General features: G+C 37.4%; 1 protein-coding gene and 1 pseudogene across 31 annotated transcripts in view; one reads left to right on the top strand and one right to left on the bottom strand.

Annotated features, from left to right (window-relative positions):
* The window catches only part of Myo9a (myosin IXA), a 245,921-nt gene that overhangs the window by 65,316 nt on the left and 158,402 nt on the right, over window positions 1-22,203 (bottom strand). For all 30 annotated transcript variants that reach the window (XM_076575367.1, XM_076575372.1, XM_076575375.1 and 27 more), the window contains 7 exons: window positions 16,823-16,969; window positions 15,075-15,114; window positions 8,426-8,548; window positions 7,084-7,164; window positions 6,449-6,559; window positions 4,858-4,980; window positions 532-681 (listed from right to left, as the gene is read on the bottom strand). In XM_076575367.1, coding sequence (XP_076431482.1) covers window positions 532-681; window positions 4,858-4,980; window positions 6,449-6,559; window positions 7,084-7,164; window positions 8,426-8,548; window positions 15,075-15,114; window positions 16,823-16,969 — 775 coding nt within the window. The remainder of the gene's footprint in view (window positions 1-531; window positions 682-4,857; window positions 4,981-6,448; window positions 6,560-7,083; window positions 7,165-8,425; window positions 8,549-15,074; window positions 15,115-16,822; window positions 16,970-22,203) is intronic.
* LOC107402239 (ribosomal protein uL24-like pseudogene) overlaps window positions 1-22,203 on the top strand; it is a 56,513-nt pseudogene that overhangs the window by 18,613 nt on the left and 15,697 nt on the right. Inside the window, exons 3-4 of the transcript XR_006074148.2 lie at window positions 123-221; window positions 546-647. The product of XR_006074148.2 is annotated as a ribosomal protein uL24-like pseudogene (transcript). The remainder of the gene's footprint in view (window positions 1-122; window positions 222-545; window positions 648-22,203) is intronic.

Below are 22,203 nucleotides of genomic sequence, written 5' to 3'. Positions count from 1 at the left end.
GATTAAGCAAAAATAGCCTCAGGTAAAGCTATTATCCAAGAATACTTCAAATGTAAGCTAATAAGCAAAAACTTGGCTCTTTAGAAAATAAATAAAAAACTTTTTTTGCTTATCAAAACTAGCAATTTTGGGGCCAGCCTGGTCTATACAGCAAGTTCCAGGACATGTTCCAAAGCTACACAGAGAAACCCTGTCGTGAAAACCGCACTACAAATTAATCAGTAAGTTCTGTTATCTTATTTTATTTATGTATTTATTTATTTATTTTTGACAGGGCCTTTCTATTGTAGCTCTGACTGTCCTGGAATTCTATGTAGACAAGCTGGAAGGCTGACTTTGAACTCCCAGGGTATTACCTGCAGTTATATGCAAGGTAATCTGTTGGGTATTATAAGCATTTAAGAAATGAGTATGACTCATTTTCATCTCTAAAGTTTCATTATTATTTAAGTGTTTCATAGTAAAATGGTTCTAGTTACTAAATTAAAGTCAAAAATCACTCTCACACAAAGAACCCTCTTCTCATCCCACCTGGATAATAACAGATGCCTGTCTCAAATGGAGGAACTGCTGCCTACAGATCAAGACCCTAAACCACTGCTGCAACACAATGATTCTGCGAAGCACTTCCTGATGAAGCAGATCTTGTAAGTGCTGTCGTTCATGTTCCTTTAGGAAAACCTATGAGGACGAAAACAAGGGATAAATCTTAAGAAGAAATGAGAACTATTCATGAATTATTGTTTCTGGGGAAAGTTTCTCTATCAGAGAAGAACACATATAACAGATATGCAAATAAAGTTTTAATAAATAGTTCTAGCACCTGGACTAAAGTAATCAATAATCTCAAAGTAGGAAAATGAGAAAATGTATCAAGTTTCCATTGTTAAACACTGCTACATTACTGCTTCTCATCTGGAAAAATCATTGCTATAAAAGACCAGTATACCACTAGTTAATATGTCACAATTTTTAAAAAATTTCGAATGAGGGAAAAACTGAGAACTGTAGATCTTAAAAAGTGAGTATAACCTGAAGGAACCAACAATAACTATCTATTTGAAATCTAGTACGCATTAAAGGCTTCTTACTCCCCAGAGTCAAAAGCAGATATATACAAAGTATAAATCTAAAGTCTAAAGACATATCTCTTTGAAACAGAACTTATGGTTCATCTTTAGGAGTGGGCAGACATTATATATCAAGAGTTAAAGAGTAAACTACTATGGACTGGAGATAGAAGATCGTACCTGAACAATAAAAGGAGTTAGAAACACTAAGGCACCTCAGACAACTGAATTACTCTTCATAAAGTACTGTTAAATATCATGAAGCTAAAATACAGAAGTGTTTTTTGTTTGTCTTGTGTTGTGTGACAGATGCTCATGTAGCCCAGGCTAGCCTTAAACTTCCATGCAGCTGAGAATAATCTTGACTAAGTGATTCTCCTGGCGCTGCTTTCTAGTGCAGGGAATATAGGCATGAAGTACTACTTCCCAGACAATATGGAGGATAGGACAGTATGAGTGAGAAAGATATATATATATATATATATATATATATATATATATATATATATATATATATATATATATATATATTATATATACAGTGTTATGCCTGCACACCAGAAGAGGGCACCAGCTCTCATTACAGATGGTTGTGAGTCACCATGATGAACTTAGGACCTCTGGAAGAGCAGCCAATGCTCTTAACCTCTGAGCCATCATCCCTCCAGCCCCAAGATATATAAATTTAATGGGGAATGGGGGGTGGGATTATATTTAAGCATGAGGTAAATATAAAGAAAGTGCCATTTTTATGTAATTTTAATAAAGGGGTAAAATAAGTGCGGGAGCCCATTTTCAGGTTCCTTGTAGCTTTACCCAGGAGGTCTGCATAGAGAGGATGATTGGACCACAGGCCTGAGTGCAGGTGTCTGAGATGGTCCGACTTGGCTGTGCTGGGAGGAGGTCTTTTGCTCTACTCCTTGGCGTTTCTATACATACCTTAGGACAGAGACAGTCAGGACTCATTGGAATAGGTTCCAGGCCCTCTCAAGGCTATCCTGTATTTTCTATCTGTTCATCACCACAATCTAAATCCTTTTATCTAATATTTCCTGCTGCTCGCATTTTGAGGAGAACCGAGCAAGCAGGACCTCACAGGCGGAGCTGAAGGCTGGGCCTCAAAGCTCCAGACAATCCATGAAAACATGAATTTGTGTCTTTAGATGACCACAGTGTCCGAACCCAGGGCAAATGTTCCAGTATGATCTTTTTGAGCTGTCAGCTCTGATCATTTACGGCCCCAAAAGTGTAATGACAATAGTAACTAGACCACTGCAATGCTTCTCGGTACTGTCTCCCCCACCTCACTCTCCTTCCTTCTTTATCTTTCTCCCCTGCCCTCCTCGTCCTTTTCCTCTTCTCCTTCCTCTTCCTATTCCCCTTCACTTCTTCTTCCTCTTCCTTGACCTCTTCCCCACTCTGTCTCTTGCTCTCACTGTTTTTCACTCCCCATACCATCTGTCACTCATGAATCTATACAGATCTCTGTTCACTGATATAGTATGGTAACTGTCCCTCTTCTTATGTGCAGATTTTCATGCAGAAAACTAAATCTCTACCTGGGCACTGTAGCACACACCTATAATTAGAGCCTTCAAGAAGCTGAGGCAGGAGAATCCTGAGTTTGAGGCCATCCTGGGATATACAGTGATATGCTACCTCAAAAGCAACAAAAGAAAAAAAAAAAAAACTAAACTTCACCGATTGGAGATGTTTAATTATGCAAGTAATATATAACTACATATAATCATATTAACTAGAAAATATAAATTATCAAGAAGTAATGGGAAAACAGACTGGCCAACATTGCAGGAAAATTCTCTAAGTTTCAAGTAAAAAAAAAAAATTAGGATTAAAAGTATGTGCCACCTCCTCCCCACTTAAAAGTCAGGTAGAGAGCTCGCCCAACACAAGTAAAGCATTGGGTTTAATTTCCACTACTATCTTAAAAAAATTCCAATGAAGGGCGAGGGTTGAGGGAAAGAGAGCTTGGGGGAGCAGGAGATCCCAGCTGGATCAAGAACAGAGAGGGAGAACAAGGAATAGGAGACCATGAGAATAGGAAGAAGCAAAGTGCTAGAGAGGCCCACAGAAATCCACAAAGATCCCTCCACAATAGACTGCTGGCAATGGTCGAGAGACAGCCCGAACTGACCTACTCTGGTGATGGGATGGCCAAACACCCTAATTGTCGTGCTAGAAACCCCATCCAATGACTGAGGGATCTGGATGCAGAGATCCATGGCTAGGCCCCGGGTGGAGCTCTGGGAGTCCAATTGGCGAGAAAGAGGAGAGTTTATATGAGCGAGAATTGTTGAGACCAAGGTTGGATAAAGCACAGGGACAAATAGCCAAACGAATGGAAACACATGAACTATGAGGGGCCCCCAACTGGATCAGGCCCTCTGAATAGGTGAGACAGTTGATTGGCTTGATCTGTTTGTGAAGCATCCAGGCAGTGGGACTGGGTCCTGTGCTCATGCATGAGTTGGCTGTTTGACACCTGGGGCTTATGCAGGGTTGCTTGGCTCGGCCTGGGAGGAGGGGACTGGACCTGCCTGGACTGAGTCTACCAGGTTGATCTCAATCCTCGGGGGGAAGTCTTTGCCCTGGAGGAGGTGGGAATGGGGGGGTTGGCTGGAGGGAAGGGGAGGGGGGGCGGGAGGGGGAAGAACAAGGGAATCCGTGGCTGATATGTAGAACTAAATTATATTGTAAAATAAAATTAAATTAAATTAAAAAAAATTCCAATCCAATGTACAGAATGTAGCTTCTGGCTGCCCCCTAATAATGCACAGGTGGTGTGCAAGCAAGCACAGGTGGCAGGCATGGGGTGGGAACAGAGGAGAGAAAATGAAGCCGAGATGTAATGGAGAGCAGAGTCCAGTAAGCAAAGTGACGGTCAAGAAGCTTCCTCCTGACACCCTCCCACAAGGTCCCCTGGCAGGCCCCTCCCTGGTGCCAAGGGAGAATGAATGTCACTATCACCTGGTGGTCTTGCTCTCTGTACACTGGAGCACAGGGGAAAGGAGATGAGAGGGGAGAGGGGAAAGAAGAGAGAGAGGAAAGGAAAGAAAGAAGAAACGAAAAAAGAAAGAAAAGAAAAGGTCCTAGGGTCAGTTAGAAGGGTTCACTGGGTAAAAGTGCTTGGCATGTAAGCATAAGAACTTGAGTTTCGCCGGGCAGTGGTGGCGCACACCTTTAATCCCAGCACTTGGGAGGCAGAGCCAGGCGGATCTCTGTGAGTTCGAGGCCAGCCTGGGCTACCAAGTGAGCTCCAGGAAAGGCATAAAGCTATGCAGAGAAACCCTGTCTCGAAACACCAAAAAAAAAAAAAAAAAAAAAAAACCCTGAGTTTCATCTTATAAATCTAAGATAGAAGGAGAACCAACTCCTGAAAACTGGTTGTCTTGCATGGGTGTGTTAGCATTCACACATTACTAATATACAAATACAACAACAACAATAATAAATCAAATTTATGGACCAACAAAATAGCATAGTGGGTAAAGGTACGTGCCACCAAGCCTGACAAGTTGAGTCTCATCCCTCACACCTACAAAACCAAGTGCACACGTTTTCCTCTGACCTCCACACTTATGCCATGACACATCTGTGCCCATACAAATACATACACACAAATAAATAAATAAGTATATAAATTTAAAACCAACTAGCTTAATCAATTTCCTTGTAATATTTGATTCATACTATCTTTTCATAAAACTTATGACAAAGTATTATTATTGAAATATAAAATGCATTCAATTTTGACTAAGGCTCTTACCATCGTTTTTCCAACTTGATAATTATCAGGATTAATATTTACTTTCCTGAAGAAATCTTGAATGTTAAATTTAGATGGGATAATATTTCGGGGAAGAAGTACATGAAAGTGACTCACAAAATCCTGAAAAGTAAAAAGAAAATGGTAACAAATCACAAAGGAACTAGGTGAATATTATACCCTAAACTCTCTTTTATTAATGGGTTTCTCAGTCTTTTAATACATAAGAAGAAAATTTTACTTAAAGCAAGGCACTGGAAAAGATCAGAATACACTGCAAGAGGGCGGTAGGCCACATGAGTGAAGCTACTCCAGGACCTGTTCCTCATTCCTTTAAAAGTAGAAGCGGCAAACTGGCAGGGGTAGAAGAGTGACGAGAGAGTGGGTACGAGAGAACCAGAGTTTATTGCAGCCGTGTAGGAAGAGTCAAAGAACACAACTTACTAATAAAAACTTATTAATCAAAAAGATGAACAAAAGAGTTTGTTACTTTAAAAATATTATAAATAGGAGGTCCAGGAGAGATGGCTCACTGACTAAGGGTCTGGGTTAGAATCCAAGTGTCCACATGCCTGCTAACAACCACCTGTAACTCATTCAGGGGAATACAACATCTGATTCTGGCCTCCAAAGACACTGCATTCAAAAGGTACACTGATGTACATTCAGGCAAAACACCCATAAACATAAGATAAAAATAAAATGATCTTTTAAAAATACAGTTTTAAAAACAGAGTAAGAGGAAAGATACTAAGTCTGAAACATCATATTATCAAATGAAAACTGAATTAAAGAAAAAAGGGTAAAAGTTAACTATTCTTTTTGAGAAGCCATACCAAAGACCAAAGAAAAGTCATTTAGCAAGAACCTGCAGGGAAAGGAAATACAGCAGCTGGTGGAACATACGACTGAGAATCAAGTTTTCTCTTTCCATACAACAGAAACTGCTCAGTTTCTGAAAGGTTCCAATATAATTTTTTATACATAGAGCAATATAGCTGATAATGATTGCTGAGTAACATTCTAGAAGCTTCCTAGGTAAGAAGTCTTTCTAAGAAAACTTCAGGGGAAATCAAATGAAACCTTTTCATTTGACAAGATCATTCTGATTGAATTATTTCAATTACTAGGAAAAGTCAGTGTGAAAACTGCTAAATTATGGTCAAACTTAAATGAGAACAGCCAAGTACTATATCACAGCATATGTTCAACATATACTTCCAACATATTTTGGAAGACTGCTGTCCTTCCAAAAATGAGTATTCTCTTAACACTTTTTCAACTCTGCTTAAAAATGGTAAAATCAAAAGATGAGCCAGGCATGGTGGCTCACACCTTTAATCTCAGCACTCAGATGGCAAAAGCAGGTGGATCTCTGAGATAGCCTGATCTACAAAACAAATTTCAGAACAGCCAGGGCTATTACACAGAGAAACTCTGTCTTAAAAAAAACAAACAAGAAAAAGAAGTAGTAAATGAGTCCCAAAGATATATAATAATAAGCAAGATATATAGAAACAATGTACTTGATATGTATATATATATACACATACATATATACTTATTTAAATATATTACAAAAGTATATAACCTGGAAAGAATATTTGGAGCTATATCCTGATTGGCGAATTCGAACTGTTTCCAGCATCCCAGTGTACCGAAGCTGTCTTAGTACCAAGGCATCATTGAATCTTAAGGGCAGCTAAAACAAAGAAAGAAAAAGGTTAGTAGATCTCCAAATTCGGATTTGTCTTAAAAGAACAGCTGACTCTGAAGTAACCAGGGACTGATAAATGTATTTACACATTATATTTTGATAAGCTCTAATTAAGGGCAGTGCAATAGAAAAGGTAAGGGTAAAAATTTCTAACCATGAAAATACTAAACAATTTTTAAAGAGATATAGACTATATCTAAACAGAAGAGATTTAACTAAACATTAGAGTAATAAAAATTTCAGAGGGAAAAAAATCTTTTTCCTAATGAAATTTCAAGGGATATTAATACTTGCCTCAGATTTTAATGTGTGTTGAATCAAATCTCCAAACACCTTGCAGATGGGTAATGTGGAAATTAAAAGACTAGCTATAGATAACATTTATGGAATACAATTTCTGTACAAAAAGTATGCATAATTCCTCTCTATTCTCTTTTAATGGAATTTGAACTTTGTTTTGACTCCCAAGTAACCTGAAGGATGTGCTACCATATACAGAATACTTTTACCTTTTCTGCATTTGAGCGAATACATTTGACAAAATATGGTTCTGCTTGACCAAGTGTCTCCATCAGCTTGCTTAAGGAGGCCTGCAATAAAAGTAGTGTTGTTAGTATGCTTTTACTTAAGAGTTGACAAGTGACTTATAAATATAAACAAGGGGGATAAAATAAGCAAAAACCTTTTACACATACACAGGTTTGTTTCTGAAAAGAAAATTGTGCACATTCCCATTTTGGTAAAATCAAAGAATTGCCGAGAACAGGAATGCAGTTTAATCTTAATCTGCAAATCTACTGTAATCTTAATCTTAAAGCTGATGCTCTGGCAATAGTCATTGCAGATGCATTTCAGCATACTCTAAATAGAGAAAAAATTTTCACTACTCTTCACATTTCATTAAGCAACTTTATTCAAATGCACATTTTAGGTAGTTTTGCTTTTTTTTTCCTCTCTCTCTTTTCCCTGTTCATTTGTTTTGAGATAGGGCCTTGATATTTGTTCAAGACTAGTCTATAACAAGCTCAGGCTGACCTTAACTTGAGATGTTCCTATGCCAGCCTTCTGAGTGCTGTGATTACAAGCATATGTCACCATGCCCTGCCCCAATTCTTCCATTCTGACCAGCTTTTGAAATCACCCAGGAGAGAACACTACTTTAAATTAATTTTAATTTTTGTAGAGTATATTTTGATGTTCCCCAGTCTATACTTGGTTTTATATATATCCCAATTAGTCTGGCTAGAGGTAAATCAGTTTTTTGATCTGCTCAAAGAGCCAGAGCTTTTGTTTTATTTAATTTCTTCCAATAGTCTTCAGGTTAAAAAAATATTTTTAAGATTTTTTCTTTTTAAGATTTATTGCATTTTTTTGTTATGTGTGTGTGTGTGCGCGCGCGCACACGCACGCGCGCGCGGATATGTACTAGAGTGCTGTTGCCCACAAAGCCCGAAGCATCAGATCCCCTGGAGGTTAGAGGTGGTTGTGAGGCACCTTATGTGGGTGCTGAGAACCCAACTTGAGTCCTCTGCAAGCACATTTGCACTTTAAACTGCTAAGCCATCGCCCCAGGTACTCTTCTGTTTATAGCTTCACAGACTTCTATTTATCTTTGTTATTTGCTTTCTTTCTTCTTGCTTTGGGTTTAATGTATTCTTCACTTTCTATTTTAGGAAAACCTTTGATTCTTGAGAATAAGGCCTAACTCCTTTTCTAATAAAAGAACTCAATTCTGTGGCTTTGTAGGCATTTGAATCATATCACATTAATGATTTTACATCTCACTTTGATCCTTCAACAACAATCTGAAAGAAACAGACTTTATTTAGCATGAGTACAATAGGTAATAACCTGAAACTGGGCGCTGATACTGGGAGGTTTCTTCTTCTTGTGCAGATGAAGAAGGGATTTGGTGATTCGATCCTGTAGGGTCAGTCTTGTTAGATGCTTCAAAGAATTTACCTCCAGCAAGTGCTAAAGAGAAGGGGAAAACATTTATATATATATATATGTGTGTGTGTGTGTGTGTGTATATATATATAATATGATCATATATAATATCACCAGACAGTTTTCATTATTTCCAATTGTGAGAAATATTTTTTTAAGATTTATTTATTTTATGTATGAGTGCTCTATCTGAATGTATGACTTTATGCCAGAAGAGGGCATCAGATTCCATTATAGATGGTTGTGAGCCACCGTGTAGTTGCTGGGAATTGAACTCTAGAAGAGCAGCCAGTGCTCTTTAACCCCTGAGCCATCTCTCCATACCCATGAGAAATGTTTTATTCTATTGAAGGTGATTAGTCTCACAAGGACTCTTTCCCTTTTCTTCTGTATCAATTAGCCAATCATGTCAGAGTGTGAAGCCCAGCACCCATCAATGGGATAAGACACCACTTACACAAGGGATAAAAGATAAAGCCACTTTGGCAAAAGTGTTTACTAGCTAGATTTGCATTCTGGCATATCATTTTTGCAAAAAGAGCAATCACCTTGAAGATTTACTGTTGTAGAATATTATTTTAACTATGTAAAGATGTGGTTTGCTGCAGAACATTTCTTTAACTATATAAAGGTGTGTTACTTTTGTTTATGCTGTATTTGTTTAATTATGTAAAGATATGTTGTATTTGTTTCACCTTGCCTGCCTAAGGCACCTGATTGAGCTAAGAAAGAGCTGAACGGCCAATAGCTAGGCAGAAAAAACTAGGCGGGGCTGGCAAGGAGAGAGAACTAACAAAAAGAATCTAGGCTCAAGGAGGAAGAAAGAGGAGGAGATAATTAGGCTGAGGCCTAAGTCCAGAAGCCAGGCAGCCATGAGAAGCAGTGAAAGTAAGATATACAGAAAGAAAAGTAAAAAGCCCCGAGGCAAAAGGTAGATAAAAGAGAAACCGGTTAATTTAAGTTAAAAGAACTAGCCAGAAATGAGCCTAAGCTAAGCCGAACATCCAAAACTAATAATAAGTCTTCGTATCGCGATTTGGAAGCTGGCTGGTGGCCTAAAAGAAAAAGCCTGGTAAAATTTACTTTCACTTTGTTCATGTGCTCCTTTGTGCAATACTGTGAATATTCATTTCCAATACTATGTATACAAACATTTCATGTATGAATAAGATTAAATGAAAAATGTGAGTTAATAACCATTCTACCCTCTCCTTCCTTCCTCCAAAAGCTACAAAACTATATTATATTTCACAAACTACTGGATCTAGAATTCTGGAAGTGGCTTAAATTTGCCAAACAGTGTATGAAACTGGAAAGGTATAACTAAGGCAGAGGCTCTGGCTACTAGTTCTATTCTTTTGGCAAAATGCACAAATGCACTTTGGGCTTTCTCTACTCCCAATCTCCAGGCACTAGAGTTTTCTGAGTGTTCAGAGGTAGAGTATAGGACATCTGTGTTCTCACAATTACTATAGAGTAAATGCAGTTTATCTCTGTGATTCCCCTCATTATACAATAGGTGGCAGCACCCATAAGCAGTTGGATGCATCAGCAGCTTCCTTCTGATTATAACTGGGGCTCGCTCTGCAGTGATGTTTTACTACACTAGATCCTTAAGGCTTTAAATAGTTATGTGTCTGATTATTTATAACCTTTTTACTTTAAAAACATCTCTGTTGTAGATTACTTTAAAGGCGTGTTCCTTTTGTTTATGTTGCATTTGTTTAACTCTGTGCAGCTGTGTTACTGTGCCTGCCTAAAACACATGACTGGTCTAATAAAGAACTGAATGGCCAGTAACAAGGCAGGAGAAAGAATGAGTGAGGCTGGCAGGCAAAGAGAATTAAGAGGAGAAATTTGGGAAGAAATAAGTAGGAAGAAGTAGCCAAAGGCTCTAACATTTGTAGACCCCAATATCTGAGGCTAATGTAAGAGCTATAACACTAAAAGGTGCCACCTTCTGCTGTTCCAATCTGCCTATCACCACTCGCTGCTATCAAATGCTAAAAGATACATAAGCAGCCAAGGCCGGCAATTGAACAGATCCTTGCCAACCCACAATTATGTATTTGGCTAGAGCAAAAGGACCCATCAGCTGGTGGGCAACACTTTTACCGTTATGACACAAAAAGGGTATTATGAAAAAATGGGTTTTCATTACACATAATAAAGTCTTTTGGCATCTTGATCTTCAGTTTCAAAGTCTCCAGAATTATAAGCAATAAACAAACTTCCATTTATAAACTAACAAGTTCATAATATTTTAATATAGTAGTCCAAAGAGACTTGTTAAGTTGTTATGTTGTTAAGGATAATTCAAATGGAAATAAAATTAACTCTTAAGTTTTGATCCTAAGTAACTATAAAAATTTGCCAGGGGAGCAACACAGTAAAAAATCATTTGAGGTGTGAAAAGAAACAGAAGATATCAAAACAGAAACCACCACGGGAATGTGGTGGTTTGAATGATAATGCCCCCAATGGCTCATGTTTGAATGCCTGGTCCCAGTTGGTAGAACTGTTTGTGAAGGACTCAGAGGTATAGCCATGTTGCAGGAGGGATGTCACTGGGGTTGGGCTTTAAGGTTTAAAGAACCTCATTCCCAGTTAGCTCTCTCTGCATCGTAGTTGTGGATCAAGATGTGAGCTCTCAGCTCTCCAGCACCATATCTGCCTGCCTGCTGCCATGCTCTATGACATGATGGTCATGGACTCTAACCCTCTGAAAATGTAATCCACAAATAAACTCTTTCTTCTATATATTGCCCTGGTCATGGTGTCTTATCACAGCAATAGAAAAGTAACTAAGACAGGACAAGGCAAAATCATTATGAGAATATAACTCAAAAGAATAGTTCAAGAAAGAATATTAAAGTAGAAGTGACTTTTTGAGCCTAAGAGGAAAAACCTCAAAAGCACTATTATTATAGTTATTATCTGGCAGATGGGTTAAACTGTAACTCATCCAAGTAGCCCCATTTCAGGTGGACACTTCTCTGCATCAAACTAACCTGTTATCTAAAAGAAACACATGTCATCTCAGATCTGGATGTGTACAATATCAGTGTGATATAATCCAAAGATCCTGAGAGAAGGGCTCTTTATATTTTTTAAAAAAAATCTCTGACTTGATTTGGAAAGGAAAATTGAGACTTCGTCAATTAGCAGGAATAGACCCAGCAGAAATTGTCGTTCCTTTAACTAAGGGGGACACTGAAAAATTATGGACAGAAAGTGAACCTTGGCAAAAAGCTTGCAGCAATTTTTTGGGAGAAATTAACAGCAAATATCCCCAAAAGTGATAGAATTGATCTTAACCAAAATAGGATAGATAATGGAATTATTTTCTCTGATTTGTCAAATACAAATGGACTAGACATTGTTCAGGTATTTATTACTTGTATATATTGTATATAGTTATTGTACTTTTGTATATAGTTTTTATGTTAGTTATAAGCTTTTTCTTTTTATTAAAATAGAAAAGGGGAAATATGGTGGTATTTTATTTGTACTGAAATGTGATTTTAATTGTATGTTAATAAATAAAGTTGCCCGGGGGTCAGAGCTATTAGAGCCATAGAAAGAGTGTGGTGGTGGTGGCGGTGGCGGCGGCGGCGGCGGCGGCGCACGCCTTTAATCCCATAGATCTCTGTGTGTTCAGGGATACAGCCAGCATTGGAGACATAGCCTTTAAGACCTGGAGGGCTGTACTTACAGGCAGTGACGAGGCAGTCATGTGTTTGGGTTTACAACCAATGAGAAGGCAGAACAGAAAGACTATGTAAAGACATACACACAGGAAGTAGGTCTCTTTCGGAGGAGTAGGAGCACCGCAGGAGGAAGGGTAAGATTTTAGCTCTGAGCTCTGACCTCTTGGCTTTCTCTTTTACATTGGTTCTGTGTTTCTTATTCAATAAGACGGTTGGTTATATCTACATCTAATTTAATTTTATTTTACAATACAATTCAGTTCTACATATCAGCCACGGATTCCCTTGTTCTTCCCCCTCCCGCCCCCCTCCCCTTCCCTCCAGCCAACCCCCCCATTCCCACCTCCTCCAGGGCAAAGACTTCCCCCCGAGGATTGAGATCAACCTGGTAGACTCAGTCCAGGCAGGTCCAGTCCCCTCCTCCCAGGCCGAGCCAAGCAACCCTGCATAAGCCCCAGGTGTCAAACAGCCAACTCATGCATGAGCACAGGACCCAGTCCCACTGCCTGGATGCTTCACAAACAGATCAAGCCAATCAACTGTCTCACCTATTCAGAGGGCCTGATCCAGTTGGGGGCCCCTCATAGTTCATGTGTTTCCATTCGTTTGGCTATTTGTCCCTGTGCTTTATCCAACCTTGGTCTCAACAATTCTCGCTCATATAAACTCTCCTCTTTCTCGCCAATTGGACTCCCAGAGCTCCACCCGGGGCCTAGCCATGGATCTCTGCATCCAGATCCCTCAGTCATTGGATGGGGTTTCTAGCACGACAATTAGGGTGTTTGGCCATCCCATCACCAGAGTAGGTCAGTTCGGGCTGTCTCTCGACCATTGCCAGCAGTCTATTGTGGAGGGATCTTTGTGGATTTCTGTGGGCCTCTCTAGCACTTTGCTTCTTCCTATTCTCATGTGGTCTTCATTTACCATGGTCTCCTATTCCTTGTTCTCCCTCTCTGTTCTTGATCCAGCTGGGATCTCCTGCTCCCCCAAGCTCTCTTTCCCTCAACCCTCGCCGAGAAGGGCTCTTTAAATGACAAGGATCTCAGAGAAATCTCATTTACTCTGCAATACCTAACTTAGATATCTTCCCTTCTTGACCCACACAGCATTCATATCTGACTACTACTCTCTACTTTTGTGAGCCCAACTTTAAGATTCCACATGTGAGATATTGCAAAATGTGACTTCACCTGGATTTTTTTCACTAAGCCTAATCATCTTCAAGTTCATTCATATGGTTGCAGATCAAAGAATTCCTTTCTAAAGATTGAGTAGAATTCCACTATGACTATAAACTATATATCCTTTATCCCATCCCTCAATTCGCTGAGTAGGCAATTAGGTTATTTCTATATTGTGGTATCTTGCCTATTTTAAACACAAAACATGTAATGCTGACCTCAGCTCTTGTGGACATGTAAACAGAACTACTGGATTATATGCTATATATGTTTTTGCTTTATAAAATGAAATATCTATACTATTCACAAAAATATTTGATGGTGTCCCTTAAGTCCCTCAGGCCATTTTCAGTCTTTGTCATTTCTTCTCCTTGATCTAGTCTGCTACAGAATCCATCTACTGAATGCCTAAACTTCTGATCAGACTGCAGCTCTTATCTTGGAAAAGAAATCCAGTAAAAAATGGGTGCTTTAAATGCCTACCTACCATGGTCTAGAGCAGTGGTTCTCAACCTTCCTAATGTTATGACCCTTTATTACAGTTCTTCATGTTGTGGTGATCTCCAACCATAAAATTATTTTGTTACGACTTTGTAACTGTAATTTTGCTGCTATGAACCATAATGTAAATATCTGATATGCTAGATATCTGATATGTGACCCTACAGGTTGAGAACCACTATCCTAGAGACTCTCAGAAATTTGGAACCCATCAACTCCCAGAGGCAGGTACTGAGAAGGCCTTCCTTTGGGAGGATGCATTAGAATTGTGAAATTCAATGTATAGACGAACTCGTTCCAGGGACATTCAGGACCTGACTCTGTCTTAAGAACAAAGAAGGAGAGAGACCCAGGAAGTGCATACTCTTATTAGTTCTACAATGCAGACTATATCTGAGACCAATTCAGCACCCTCACACCTGCCTTTTAAAAAATATTTTTAATATAAAAATTTATATGAAATACAAATGTCAGTGTTCATAAATGAAGTTTTATCAGCATGTGGACATACTTGTTCAGTTTCCTATTATCTAAAGTTGTATTTATCCTACCACAGCAGACCTAAGTACTTATAATAGACACTGACCAACAGAGATTATTCAACTCTTTATAGAAACACTGTGTAACATCAGTAATAGATGAGAATTACAAAACCACTAACTAGAAATGTTTTCAAAATTCAAATTTTCACTTTGCCTGGCTCAAAGAAAAATGAAGAAAATCTTATGTAAAAGTAGCAATTACTTAACAGAACTTGTATATTTCAGGAGCTTTTAAAGAAATGGTAAATTTTAAAATGGTATTTATCACAAGTAATTATTTGCCTAAACTACTAGGCTTGTCCATTTCCTAACATACTTTGTTATTTCTAAAATAAATTCAACTAAGAACATACAGTCTCTATTTTGGACATAAATAAGGCATAAATAATTTTTTTTCTTTTTTGGTTTTTTGAGATAGGGTTTCTCTGTGTAGTTTCAGTGCCTGTCCTGGACCTCACTCTGTAGACCAGGCTAGCCTCGAACTCATAGAGATCCGCCTGGCTCTGTCTCCAGAGTGCTGGGATTAAAGGCATGTGCTACCACCACCCGGTGGCATAAATAATTTTTAAAAATAGTTACTCAATAGGAACAAATAAAGTTTTTCCACAGGACTCACCTTTGGAAGAACGGGTTTTGATTTGAAGTTCTTGTTTCTTCTATAAAGATAAAACATTCATTAGAAGAAAAAGAAGCTACAGTATAAATGAGTGATTATAAGAGCTCACTCAGTGCAACTAAATGTCTCATTTGGAGAATGTGGGCCCTCTGCACAAAAACTTTATCTGATTGAATCAAGCAAGTATCACTGAGAACAAGAGTAAGCAAGGACAAGACAAGAAAGGAAATACCAGCTTTGTAATTTGGGAATAAGCAGAGGTGAGCCTGAAGATTACCTATGTGCTGCTGCTGTACTTTCTGAGCTCTAAGTTTCGCTTTCTTGTATGTAGGCAGGCTTCTACTTTACAACACCTACTAAGATTTACTTCTACCATTAAAAGATTTTTAAGCTATGCCTAAATTTCATAAATGGTTAAAAATTTACATTTCATAAAATAATCTTTCATTTTAGAAATTAAATTTTTTCTATTCATTTTTCCTACTCAACAACAAGGATTAACTTCTTCTTTTTTTTTTTTAACCCCCTTCAGTTTTTCAAGACAGGGTTTTTCTGTGTAGTTTTGGTGCCTGTCCTGAATCTCACTCTGTAGACAAGGCGGGCCTTGAACTCACAGAGATCCGCCTGGCTCTGCCTGAGTACTAGGATTATTAGGTGTGCGCCGCCGCTACCACCCAGCAAAGATTAACTTCTTTATGGCTTCAGGAAATGAGTGAATACAGCTCAATGCTTAGAACATTGGCTGAGAAGTTAAAAGGCCTATCAGGAATCTAAAATTTTCCATCTACCAAAGCATAACTTCTCTAAACCTTAGTTTTACTATGATAGACTACAAAGTGAAGATGGTTAAGACGATCTGTTTCTTAGCATTGTTGAGAGAATTAAGTGAGTCAGTACACACTTCCAGAGTACAGCAAGACTGACACAAATCAAGTCTATTGACACTATTAAGCAATTACTTCAATAGCGATTTAGGACTTCAATTCAGGTAGACATCTAGTTTATGATGCATGAAAAAAATAAATGCTTGGGAAATGCCCGAAATATATTAATGCTTTAGTTTAATGGAACATCATGCGTGGTTATCTCCATATACAAACCAGTTCCTTCATCAGGTAATGAAAGATGTTTTGTATGATACTACACATGCTACCATTCATCACATGCATGAGATTTCCCTAAGTGCTAGATCAAAAGAACAATAACTGTAGCAATGACAGGGAATCCTAAAAAGAGCTACTTTTTTTTCTCTAGATGAAAATAACAATAATCATTCTGTGTAATTAATACATTTAACCTTTTTTGGTTTTTGTCAGTGAATAGGGAACACCGAAACAGAAAATAAAGCAATGTTATCTATAATGTCTTAGACTCAGTTTTTAAAACTAAGTACATTTCAATCTTTTTCAACCAAAATTCTATCCATGAAAATAATACTTAATCTTTCATTATTTGACAGTAAGAAAATTTACTAAAATACTCCTTTAAGAAGTCTTTACTGCCAGGCGGTGGTGGCACACGCCTTTAATTCCAGCACTCAGGAGGCAGAGCCAGGAGGATCTCTGTGAGTTCGAGGCCAGCCTGGTCTATAGAGCGAGATCCAGGAAAGGCACAAAGCTACACAGAGAAACCCTATCTTGAAAAACCAAAAAAAAAAAAAAAAAAAAAAGAAGAAGAAAGAAGAAAGAAGAAGAAGAAGAAGGAGAAGGAGAAGAAGAAGAAGTAGTCTATTACTAATCAGTACTGACGTGAGAATTCCATGAGCTCTTTCCAGGAGTTTGCTGCTTGCTGAATTAGCAAATATTCCATCTTTATCAAGCAAGGAAGTGTTGCTAGTTGGTAGTCTGCTTTGGCGAATGCCACTTCTGACATTCCAGGCAATATCATATGTATCACTGTGGAAAAAAATTAGTATAATTTGCTTAATTAGCTCTATATTATTATATTAATATAAAATATGTTATATTATAGATATGTAGCATTAAAAGATTTTGATGCTAAGCAGCATAAAATGGTTTTATTACAATGACAAGCAATCAAGTGGGACCTCTCTGTCACTCACAAAAAAATTTAGTGGATTCTATACAAATGTATAGGTAGATGAATACATCATATAGGTGACATCATTAACAGATTGTTATACATAAGTTATATATTTTGATACAAAATAGAATCTATGATGCCTTTCTTCTTTTTTAGAACTTTCAAAAGCTCCCAATGGGATTTATAACACTAACACGTCATATGATTCAATGTAATATCTAATTTCTTCCTGAGACATCTTATTCATACACACACATGCTACTGATACATCAACCAAAAATATTAAGCTCTTGCTACAGACTGAACACTATTATCAGCACTAGTGGCAGAGGAATGAACATACAATTATCAGTGATTATAGCACAATATTTAATGAAGGGCTTTCCAGGTAAAGATAGTAGATTTAAATCTCTTCAGAAGCCCATAAAAAATATTAATAATATTTTAATGGAATTAACACTTAAGAACAAAGAGAATAAGAACAATAGTGATGTATCTTTGCAATATGGACATCACATTTCTCAGCCTTTGATTATTCTTTCTTTATGTGAACAAGAGGTGAAAGAGAAAGTCTGTAATTTGAACAACAGTGTACACAGGTGAGAACTGTAATATTACACAGAAATTAAGGATAATATTGAAAATAGAGGTACTCAGTCTTTTTATCCAATTTCTCCAAGAACAACTGAGAATATATAATCCAAGTAGTCAGTAGGCATAAATTATGGGGGAGAATTTACCCAACTGAAAGTGAAACACCCTGATATTTCAGGAAATGGATTTCACATATCCGAACAGATACTGCTTAAATCTTAAACATGAATAGTTGATCAATACTTCACTATACATCCAAGGAAAGCCCATAGCATGAAAAATAAATCATAACACAAAAACAAAAACAAACACACAAAACCTTGGAAGAAAACTGTTGAGGCATGAGGGGAGGGGCTATAAGTAATACTCTTAAGAGAAAGGAAAGAATTTTATAAATACTGAGAAAACAAACTTGAAAAACTTTTGAAATTAAGTATATTAGTAACATACATGAATATGGAGAATATATTCATTTACTAGTTTAAGGTAACTACTTGGTACCAATTACATGTCAATTATTCTATCACTGCACAAACAACATTAAATAACTAAACTAAAATCCTTACCATCATATGGTTTATAACTATGAGGAAACTAATAAGCATATAGGAAAACATTCTCTAGATCAAATAACCAGGTGAAGGAGAAAAACTACTAAACAAAATAAAATATGATAAACTTTTAAAATAGAGTAGTTAAGGACTGTCTCATGAATAAGGTTCATCTTAAATAAAGATGTTGAATGTGGTACTACAGGTCTGTAATCCCAAAACTAGGAAAGGTGAGGCAGGAGGTTAAGAATTACAGATTAGGCATAGTTACACAGAGGAGCTCAAAGACAACCTCTGTGTTATATAGGAAGACTGTCATTTGACAAATAATATCTTAAATTAATTAAATAGCAAATAGAAGGAAATAAAGAAAATGAAGCCATTATCTGGTTAGAGAGAACAAACCCAAAATCTCTGAAATGGCCATGTTATTGCTGAGTCTGAGATACAGTGAGAAAGAGACTATGATATAATGCCTTTTTAGGAAGCCTAAGAATTTTGGCTTTTACTGGAAAGAGGGATGAGAGAAAATTATCAAGATTTTAAATAAAACATTAACATGATTCATTTTATTTATAAAAACAATCATCTGGCTACTGTATAGCTTTGGAGGCTGAGGACAAAACCTGATTAATTTAGAATACTCCATGCAAAATATAATGATAGCTTGAACTGATGTGATGATGGAAGTAATAAGTTATGAAAAAAAATTCCCAAATATCATTTGACAGCAAAGTTGACAATGTTTGATGATTTAACAAATGTACATTGTATGAGAGAAATTATAGATCACTCTAAAATATATTTAAACCAGTAACAGCAGACTTAGAGGTTAAGAAATATGGGGGGGTGGACAAAACCAAAAAGAAATGAAAATCAAATAAAACAGAAGATCAAAAGAGGCCAAATGCTTTAGTAAAGACTGAAGCACGAGCACATGCAAGAGTGGAATTATTACAGAAAAGGCTCACGAACCAGAAAAGTGCATCTTAAAAAGTAAACAACAAAGCACATGACCAACAGCATGTGAAATAGTATCTTCTTCTTTCTGGCAATTTTTTTTAAAATTATGTGTGTAAAAATTTAACCATAAAACTTTTAGTCAAAAGCCAGAAATCATAGTATTTGGAAAGCTTAGGCAGGAGTATTACCTGAATTCAAGGCCAGTCTGAAGTACATAGCAAGTTCCAGACTAGCCAGAATTACATAGCAAGTTTCAGTCTCAAACAAAATAAAAAAGACAAGAAGAAAATATGATCAATGGCATAAAGTGAAGAAGCCTAAATAAGCAACAATTTACAAAGTTCAAAGTATTTAATTCAAGCCTATCAGCTCATAAAGTATTATGGTGATGCCAGACCTCACAACAACAGTCTCTATATTTCAGTTACGTGAGAGACTAAGTCAGGAGGATCAAGCAAGTTCAAAGCCTGACTGGGCTACTGTGTGAGGTGAAGATCAGCTGGAGCAATTTAGTGTGATCCTACCTAAAACAAAGTAAAAAGAGGACTGGGACTGGAGATAGTGCTCAGTGTTGAGTACTGGCCTCACATGAACGAGGTCCTAAATTCAACCTCTGGTAGTGGACCAGGGAAAAGTTATGGGAAGGAATTATTAGCCATCTGGTGGCAGACAGGGAGTACCAGATATGTGTTTTCCCATATGAAACAACAATTGTATTAGTCAAACATACTCTAGTAACACTATAGTAATCTCTCCATTTCTCCGAAAGGTCTGAAAATGACAGTTCCCAAATCCACCACTGTCTGTACTTACTTTATACATTTAAGTACTGTGGTGGTTTGAATAAGAATGGCCCTCATAGGTGCATGTATTTGGATGTTTAGTCATCAGGGAGTGGCACTACTTGAAAAGAACTAAGAGGTGTGGCCTTATAGGAGAGGACCTTGTAGGTAGGGGTATGGGGGTTGGGGGGTAGGCTTTGAGGTTTCAAAAGCCCAAGCCAGGCCCAGGGGCTTTCTCTCTTCCTACTCCCTGCAGATCCAGATATGGAACTCAAAACTACTTCTTCAGCAACAAGTCTGCCTGCTTGCCACCATGCTTCCTGCCATGATGAAAATGGGATTAAACCTCTGAAACTGTAAGCAAGCCCCAATTAATTGCTTTCTTTTGTAAGAGTTACTGTGGTCATGGTGTTTCTTCAAAGCAACAGAACACTATGACAAATACCTATGATAGCTTTCATTTTTAAATTAGCCACAGTAGGAATTAACAATATTAACTAACAATAAAATAGAGTATTGGGGGGGCTGGAGAGAGGCTCAGAGGTTAAGAGTTTAATTCCCAGCAACCACATGGTGGCTCACAACCATATATAATGAGATCTGGTGCTCTCTTCTGACATGCAAGTATACATGCAGGCAGAACACTGCATACATTTAAAAAAAATAGAATATTGGTAAGACTCAACTTCATAAAAATGATGTCATCATAATATAAAAAATGGCTCATAATTTAAAATTTGGGAAATTTTTATTTTTCAGACTTTCCTATTTAGTATTTTTGAGGCAAGAGTCAAGCATGAATAAATGAAAATGTAGAAAGCAAAGATAAATGAAAATAACTCTATTTTAGAAATCTGCAGTCTACTAATAGCTTATAACTTCCAGGAAAAGGTTCCTCTGCTAAATCTCAACTAAGTCTGGTCATTTCATCTCTTAGAACAGCAGCAGCTATGTAGCCTTTATACCAAAGGTGGCAGGAGAGAGTCATGTGCATCTTCTTGGAATAGCTTCCACACAGCTCACAGCCAACATGGGCCTAGATAACTTTCTCCTCCATATGTTAGAGATTTATATGCTGATAAATGCTTTAATCATTCAGGCAAGAAAACAAATACATGGTAATCACTGTTGTATTTTCTACATTGTTGCAAATCCACTTCCCCTCCACTTGAGTAAGTTCAGTGGACTTAAAAGGTAATCACCATTTTCTACCCCAGCCTTCAGCTTTCTCCTTTTCTGATTTGGAGAACTAGATAATAACGACAACTTACAAATGTGCACAAAATTGGAAAATAACTGTATGTGTCCACAGACTAAAATCATAAAATAGCTGAGAAGTTCTTAACATACCTTAAACTGAAAAAGTCTATAGCTGAAAAAACAAGCAAACAGAAAAAGCAAAAGGAAAACAAACCAAGTCAAACAAAGAACAGATGACATGTGCAAAGTAAGAATGATCAGATTTCTATTTACCACATTATTATATTCAAATGCCCACTACCTACCAATAAAAAATAGAGAGAGAAATCACACTCACACAAAGAGCACATACTCAGAATGCATGATCTACTCAGAGGAAAAAACAAGTCAAAAGAAACTATCTGAAAAAGGTATCTTGGCAGATAAACTAGTAAAAACCATCAGAAACTAGTGTGGGGTGATTCAGGTCTGTATTCCCAACACTTCAGAGTTAAAAGATCAGAAATTCAAGATCATCCCTGGCTATATAGCAAGCTCTAGGCCAACCTATGCTATATGAGACACATCTCAAACAAACCAACAAGAAAACAGACTAGAAATCCTAAGGCACTTTCTGTCAGGCCTGACTATATCATTTGATATCTGTGTACCACATGGGTGAAGGAGAGAATCTGGTCCCTTAAGCTGTTCTCTGACTGTCAGACACATACTATGCATATTCCCACACCCCAGCAAACACAAATAAATAAATAAATAAATAAATAAATAAATAAATAAATAAATAAATAAATAAATAAATAAATAAATAAATTTAAAAACAAAACGGTCTGAGAACAGGGGAGACAGATTAGTGGGTAAAGCACTTGCACAAGCCTAAGAACCTGAGCACAAAGCCCACAACTAATGTAAAAACTGGATGTCATAACACAGGTCTATAATCCCAGTACTCCTATGCTAAGACACAAGGCAGAGACAGGAAAGTCTCCAGAAGCTTGT

The sequence above is a fragment of the Peromyscus maniculatus genome, chromosome 7 (genome assembly GCF_049852395.1).
Source record: "Peromyscus maniculatus bairdii isolate BWxNUB_F1_BW_parent chromosome 7, HU_Pman_BW_mat_3.1, whole genome shotgun sequence".
In the NCBI taxonomy this organism is placed as follows: Eukaryota; Metazoa; Chordata; class Mammalia; order Rodentia; family Cricetidae; genus Peromyscus; species Peromyscus maniculatus.
Note: the sequence above shows the minus strand (reverse complement) of the source record. Positions and strands in the feature narration are given on the sequence as shown.